Here is a 7,731-nt window from a genome sequence, read left to right on the forward strand (position 1 = left end):
CAGGGACACCCTTGGGCTGGCTTCCAGCACCACTGCCCAGTGAAACTCCAGAGCAGGGCTGGCTGCCAGCTCCCCTGGACAGATGGGCACGGCCACATGCAGTAAGCTCGACATTTTATTGGGTTTTATGACAGACAGATGGTTCCCGAGTCAGTGTTTAAGGCCCACACCCCCCACGGGCTCAGGACAGCCCCACGGGTGCTGCCTGGGCTCCTGGCCAAAGAGCAGCACCAGTGGCCACAGCGCTGGGTGGGCTGGGGGTGCAGCAGGGGCCTGCTGGGCTGTCCCCAGCTCTGGTAGCAGCAACACAAGGTTGGAGAAGCAGCTTTTCCCTTCTGCCCTCACCGCAGCACCCACACATGCCACCCCAGCGGGCAGGGAGTCCAGTCTGTGGCACAGCTGGGAGAGCGAGCCCTGGCCCCAAGGCCGTGGGGATGAGTCACATGAGTCCCTTGGGTGTGGTGGCACCTCCAGTCCCCAGAGGCCCAGGGGGATGCTGGAGGCAGCTCACGGGGTGAGAGGCTGAAAGTTCAGTCCCAGAGCCCCCAGGGCCAAGCCTCCGACTTGGGGCACTGGTGGGGGGATGACTGGGAGGAGCCTGGCTGAGCTGCAGGAGTCAGGCAGGAGGCACCAGAGCAGCCCTGGCACTTGTTAGCTGATGCTGCCACCCTTCAGGCTTTTACAGGAGACAGTCCCCAGCTTGGTCAGGAAGTTTCTCTGCTTCCACTGAGCGACACAATCCTCGGAGATGTGGAAATCAGCCTGGGGAGCAGAACAGGGAGCAGAGTCAGCCCTGGGAAGGTTCATCTCCTCCACAGCTCTGCTGCCAGTAACACCGAGGGGGCAAACACCCCATTTGGGGTCACCCAGAGGTGGGGACAGCGTGGTCCTGCTGGATGGAACTCCAGCCACTGCCAGCTGTCCCAGGCCTCACCTGCAGCTTCTCAAAGACCTTTTTCTTGGGCTTGAGCTCCTCGTCGGGCTCCCCGCCCTCGTAGCCCTCCACATAGACGCGCTCCCCGGCGCAGCACCCTGCTGGGGGGTCCAGGGGCTCCACTTGACGGGGCTCCCCCACGCTAAGGAGAGGTGTGGAGACACCGGAGTCACCCCAAGGCGCTGCCCAGCTGCCCCTCAGCACCCTGAGGCAGGAGAGGCGGTCCAGCCCCGGTGTCCCCTCTGTCCCTCACCTGGAGGCACACAGCACCATGCCCTGCGACTCCACCCCTCTCATCTTCTGGGGTTTGAGGTTGCAGAGCAGCACCACGAGCCTGTCCTGCAGCTGCTCCTTGGGGACAAAGTGCACCAGGCCGCTGACCACGGTGCGGGGCTCGGCCTCGCCCACGTCGATCTTCTCCACGTACAGGCTGTCGGCATCTGGGTGCTGCCAGGGGGAGCAGGGATGGGAATGGGGTGGCAGAGAAGGTGGCAGTCCCCCGAGGCACACCCCAAATGTCACCACACAGGAGGGTTCCTCCCCTCTGCCCATACCTTTTCCACACTGATCACTTTGCCCACACGGATGTCCAGCCGGGATGGGACCACGTCCTCTGGCTCTGAGTTCTTGGTGCCCTTCTCTCCAGGCTCTGCAGGGTGAAGGGAATGGTCACAACACTCAGCACAAACCCAGGTAGGTGGTCAGCCCCAGATGCAGGCCCTGGGGGGAATTCCCTGCAGAGAATTCCATGCTTGTACCTATACCAGAGAGCAGCGTCCCTCCTGTGCTGGCTTTCCTCACCTTTCCCAATGTCCTCCATGGCTGTTTTTGAGTCTGGAGCTTCAAAACTTTTCCCTGACCTTAGCTGCCTGGAGGGAGCTGTCCCACTGAGCCCTGCATGGCCAGGACCCCATTTCCCTGAGCTCCCAGGGCCCCACTTCCCCGGGCTCCCAGCCCCTCCTTACTGGCTTTGGATGGGGTGGGATACGCGGCGCTGCTCAGCTTCTTCAGCTCTGGGCAGTTGAATTTCTCTCTGATGGGGTCAAGCAGTTTGTTCAGGGCCACTTCCACGGAGTTCTTCAGGTCTCCAGGGTGTACAACCTGTGTCAGGACAAAGATGTTCCTCTCTGAGGCCACGGGGGGGAAATGGAGACTAAAAAGGGTGGAAAGATGAATCCCAAACCCTTGACCTGATTCCCCTTGGTCAACAGAAGTTTTTGGACGCTTCTGCCTCCAGCCTCTGCTGGGAACAGCTGGGAAGGGTTAAGCTGCTGCTCTGGTGCAGGATGTGGCTGATGTGGTGCTGTCCTGACCTCACACTCTTCACTCATCCTCTCTCACCCGGGCTCTCCTGCCTGGGAGCATCCCACACTACCAGGCCACACTCCACACCTCCTTCCAGTGCAGATTTCCATCTCCCAGTGCTCCCAGGAACCTCAGGCAGAAGGTCCAGCCCCTCCCAGCACTCACCTGCTCAGCAAAGTCCTTCTCCAGGGCCTCATAGGCCGTGTAGGTTTTGTTTCCTCCCCATTTTTCCTCTCGCAGGACCACAAACTCTGGGACAAAACAGGTTTTACAGCTCAGATTAACTCAAAGCTCAGACAAACCACCCACCCCACCCTTCTCAAGAGCAGGGGCTGGGCAGGTGGCACTCAGGGGCAGCCTTGTTTCAGGGGACACACTCCTGTCCCCTCCTCGTATCCATGCCCCAGTGTGGTGAGCCCCTCACCTGACTTGAGGGGGAAGAGGACGTGCTTGATGAAGGAGAGGACACCGTTGTTCTCCACGTTCCCTGGCTCACAGAAAGCCTTCTTCAGCTTCTTCTTCACGTCCTCCTTGCGGTCCAGAAGATCAATCTTGGAGTCCTGCAGCAAGATATTTCCTCAGTCCTTCACCCAAGCTTTTGCCCAGAAAACTCATGCTGGAGTTGCTGCACCTTCTTAGAACCCCCTGTGAGTGGGGAGGGAGAGCTCACCTTCCCTGGGGTGGTTCCCTCTCAGCCCCCAGCCACCAAGCTGTCCCCCAGAGCCCCCTGAGCACAGCCAGATCCAGGACCAACCTCTTCTGACGAGCTCATTTTGCTGCCTGTCAGCCCAGGAACCATGGGGTTCATCAAATGGATGCGCTTGGCATAGCCCAGGGAAGGGAGGTACTGGGGAAACACAAGGAGGCAAGTCAGAGCCAAGCCTCATTCAGCTTTAACTCACAATCCCTGCTTGCTCCCGGCTCCAGGTAACTTTGGGATCTGGGGTAACAGCACCCAGGAAGGGCAGAGTCAGAGCCAGGGATGTGTGGCTGCACAGAGCACGGGAGCAGCAGGAGCACAGAGAGCTGTGACATCAACCAAAATGCCACACGCTTCTCCCAGTGGATTTGGGAGTGGCCATGCCCTCCCTCAGGCCCCAGTCTGGCAGAAATCCCCCCATTCCTGACCTTCTCTGCAAAGGTGAAGATCTTCCTCTGATCCACCCCTCCAAACTGCGCGTCCACCTTGAGATATTCCTCATCCAACGCCTGTGGAGAGACACAGAGCCTCGAGGCCGGACCCAGAGCAGTCCTGGCCTGTCCCTCAGCTTCTCCTGGGGCACTCCCAGCCGGGGAAGGTCGGGAACACTCCAGACTGTTTGCTGGAACAGCAGCTCCGTGCTCAGGCCACGCTTTGTGCCACCGCCAGCTGTGACATTGGGGTGGACGACGACGACCTTGACGCTCAGCCCCAAACACGCCCGCGGCCCTGGCTCTGCCAGCACCTCCCTGGCCACCACACCCGCCTCACCTGCAGGCCTGGGTAGAGCAAACCGCTCAGCAAGGGATGCTCCACCTGCTTCACCACCTCTGCCCCTGCCTTCTTGGCGTCGTGCTGCGTCACCACGGAGGAGAGCCGGTACACGTCCAGCGTGTACTCCCTGTGGGGGACAGCTCTGTCACCAGCGGGCTCGGGGACAGCTCTGACAGCTGCTCCTGGCCACACAGACAGGGGACACAGCCTGGAGGCACGTCCTGCAGGGACAAAGCCGCAGGCGAGGCTGTCCCTGTGACGCCTCAGCGTTTGGCTTTTGTGGTTCTCAGGTTCGGTGCTGCTTTAGGGGGTGGGTCTGGGGTTCACATGAGGGATGGTGAGCTCTGCACAGAGCAGGAGACAAAACAATTCCTGCTCCAGCTGGGGACCAAGGACAAAGGATCCACATCTCAGGCCCAAGAGCACAGACAGCGTGGGCTGACGAAGGATGGGACTTCATGGGCTGGAGCTGTAATTAGATAATTAACTCCGATATGCAAATGGAGCAGAACTTAAAAAAGTGAGAGACCCCGTGAGCTGGTGTCCATTTTGGGATCATTTTGGTTCATCTTGGGTGCAGCCCTGGCTGGGCTCTTGTGCTGCCCAAGGTGGATCCATTGAGGCCTTTAAAAAATCCCTACTTTTAGGGATAATACAGTTTTATATATAATAATATTAGATACATATATATATCTATGTAAAAAATAAATATGGATATATATATTGAAGTACATAGACATATATATGTATATATATAGAATATATCTATGTTTATATATACATATAAATATACATATATATAATATATAATATATAATATAATATAATATATATTATATTATATTATATTATATATATATTTTATAATATAATATATATTATATATTATTATATAATCATACATATATATAATTATAATATATAATTATATATATATATATATATATATATATAATCTAATCTAATCTAATCTAATATAATATAATAATGGTATTTATAGTCTATATAAATATATTATAATAACATTCACTATATATACATATGTATATATTGCATATATACAGAATATACATATATATGTATATTCTATATTAATGTATATTACATAAAATATAATAAGATAATGATACTTATATAATATATAAATATATTATAATAATATTATATATATACATTTGTATATATTGAATATATATTATGTATACATATATATGTATGTTCTATATAAAATATATTACATATAATAAAGATAATATTTATATAATATATAAATATATTACAATACTATTCAATATATAGGTATGTATATATAGAATATATAATATATATAAAATATAATATAAATATGATATATATTATAGATATTATATTATATTATATTAATTATATATATTATATATAATATATATAATATTTTTTATATATATTATAATATATAATATATATAATATATATTCTATATAGTATATATTATATATTATATATTATATATTATATATTATATATTATAGTAATGGTTAATAATAATTACTAATATAGAATATAAAAATATATAATTATATATAAAATATGTTATATATAATGTATAATATATATATTATATAATATATAATATATATTATATATTATATATTATATATTATATATTATATATATTGTATATTATATTATATATATAATATTATCTATATTATGATATATAATATCTAGTATATAACATATATTATATGATAAATATATATAGCCAGTATGTACAAGCATGTATAAAATATACATATAAAATTTTAGACACTGCTAATAAATCCCTAAAATTATCCAGTAACTGCCATGCAGCCTGTGCTCCAGCTCAGCCCTCTCAAGGCCTCCCCGGCTGGCCAGGACTCACTTGCTGAGCTGGTAGTCCGTGCCCCTGACGAACGTGAGCTTGTCCAGGGGCACGCCGATGCTCTGCAGCATGGCTTTGATGAGGTGCTCGTAGTAACGGCTGCGCAGCTCCAGCAGCTCCCACGGAGCCTTCATGTTGTCCAGGTAAGCGTGGAGGTCGGCGAAGAGGATTGTCACCTAGGGCAGGGCACAGCGGGTCAGGCGGAGCCGGCCCCGCTCGCCGCGGCTGCCGCCCAGCAGGGCTGGCAGTGCCCACCTCGCAGCCAGCCTTGAGGAAATCGGCGATCTTGGACATGGGCACGAAGTAGGCCACGTGCGGCTTGCCCGTGGTGGCCGTCCCCCAGTAGATCTTCAGCTCTCGCTCCTTCAGGATGGCCATGAGCTTGTCCTCGCCCAGCACCTCCTGCCAGGGCACAAAGCACGCCGAGCTGCCAGGGAACGCGCCGGGAAATCCCGCGGGGTGTCCCGGTGCTGACGCCCGGGCTCAGATCCCCCGTTCCCCACCCCGATCCCGCGCCGTTCCCCCTCCCGGACCCCAATCCTGCCGCATTCCCCTCGATCCCCCCCGGTACCTGGACCCCATCCTGCCCCCGCCCCGGCCCCGATCCAGCCTCAGCCAAGCCGCCCAGCCCCAGTTCCTCCGCCCGACCCCCATGCAGCCCCGCTCGTCCCCCCGGCCCAGCCCCGGTGCCGCCGCCCCGGCCCCATCCGCCTCCCGGTACCTGCAGGTTCCGCGTGATGAGCTGATATTTCTCCTGCGGGCCGGGCGCGGGCTCCATGGCGGCGGCTGCAGGGCAGGACACACTGTTACCAGAGCTCCCGGTTCTCCCGGTTCGCCCCGGTTCCCCCCGGTTCCCCGCCCGGTCCCACCGACCTGCCCCGCGTTGCATCAGCCCCGCTCGGCGCTCGACTGCCGCGCCTGGGCCTGCCGAGCGCCGAGCTGCCGATGCAACGAGATGGAGGGAGGGGGCGCGCTCCACCAATCAGAGAGCGCCTCGCGCGGCGAGGAGCCCGCGCTCCGCCAATCAGAGGGCGCCTCACGCTCGCGGGGGCGTGGCCTGGGCGCCGTTAAGATGGCGGTGGGTGAGCGCTTTCCCGCCAGGCGCGGCCGGGCCGCGGCCGCTGCTTGGTCTCAGCGCAGCTTAATTCCCCCTCGTTTAATCTGGGCGGTTTTACCCCTTTTTTTTTTTTTTTTTTTTTTCCCGAGGCTCGGGGAGCTCCCCGTGTTCGGGTGGGCGGGGAGGAGGAGCCGGGGGCGGGGCGGGCTGGGCCCCGCCTTGGGGCGGTGCCGTTGAGGCGCCGGTTGGGCGGTGCCCGCTGAGGGACGGGCGGGTCCCTGGCGGAGAGAGGCGGGGGCGGTGTTGGCTTCCAACCCCCGGTGAGGGGAGAGCGGGGCGGTACCGCCTCCTGAGGGTTTTATCTGCGCAGGGAAGGCGCCAAGTGCGGGATTTCGGTGCCTAAAGGGGCGGCGAGGGAGCTGGAAAGGGACGTGGGACGAGGGCCCAGGACACAGGGAATGGTTCCCACTGCCAGGGGGACATGGGATATTGGGAAAAATTCCTCTCTGTGAGGGCGGTGAGGTCCTGGCACAGATGGCTCAGAGAAGCTGGTGCCTTGTGAAGGCTGACCTAGAGCTGAGACTAGGCAGAGTTAAAGAATAAAATAGGGATTTATTACAAGGTCCCAGTGCATCCACCTTGGGCAGCACAAGCCGGGGCTACACCCAAGATGAAGGGTTTTGTGTGAGTGTCTCCGTGACTAATTCCCTTGCTCAGTTCTTCCCAACCCAAAAAAAAGATTTTTTTTTTTTTATGTGTTTATTTGTATCTCTGAAGGGTGGAGGTGGGGGTTGAGACACTTGGAGGTTTTATTTAATGCCTCAGGTGTATTCTGCAGTTTAATTTGGGATTCCTGGGGTCTGCTGTGGGGCACTGGCAGCAGTTTGGGAGGAGAAGGCACAGCCTGAGGGGGTTTCCAATCATTGGGGTTTCCACTGCTTGAGGGAACACTCAGGGATGAAGGATTGGTTGGGACCTAAAACAGTCAAGAACAGAGATCAAATTGTGGTGGCTTTGCCTTCCCTGTTAAATTCCAGCATTTTTGGGATACAGCTGAGCTCCTTTCACTGAGGATG

General features: G+C 53.2%; 1 protein-coding gene across 1 annotated transcript; it reads right to left on the reverse strand.

The window, feature by feature from the left end:
- Positions 1-97: 97 nt before the first annotated feature.
- On the reverse strand, positions 98-6,563 carry YARS1 (tyrosyl-tRNA synthetase 1). Its single transcript, XM_068172964.1, has 14 exons — positions 6,472-6,563; positions 6,320-6,384; positions 5,854-6,000; positions 5,599-5,774; positions 3,711-3,840; positions 3,368-3,448; positions 2,994-3,086; positions 2,664-2,799; positions 2,405-2,490; positions 1,900-2,035; positions 1,489-1,583; positions 1,188-1,381; positions 935-1,076; positions 98-762 (listed from the first exon to the last, which is right to left on the reverse strand). The coding sequence occupies exons 1-14, from the start codon at positions 6,485-6,487 to the stop codon at positions 652-654; spliced, it is 1,608 nt and encodes a 535-aa protein (XP_068029065.1). The 5' UTR covers positions 6,488-6,563; the 3' UTR covers positions 98-651.
- Between the last annotated feature and the right edge of the window lie 1,168 nt (positions 6,564-7,731).

The sequence above is a fragment of the Anomalospiza imberbis genome, chromosome 25 (genome assembly GCF_031753505.1).
Source record: "Anomalospiza imberbis isolate Cuckoo-Finch-1a 21T00152 chromosome 25, ASM3175350v1, whole genome shotgun sequence".
NCBI classification, from domain to species: Eukaryota; Metazoa; Chordata; class Aves; order Passeriformes; family Viduidae; genus Anomalospiza; species Anomalospiza imberbis.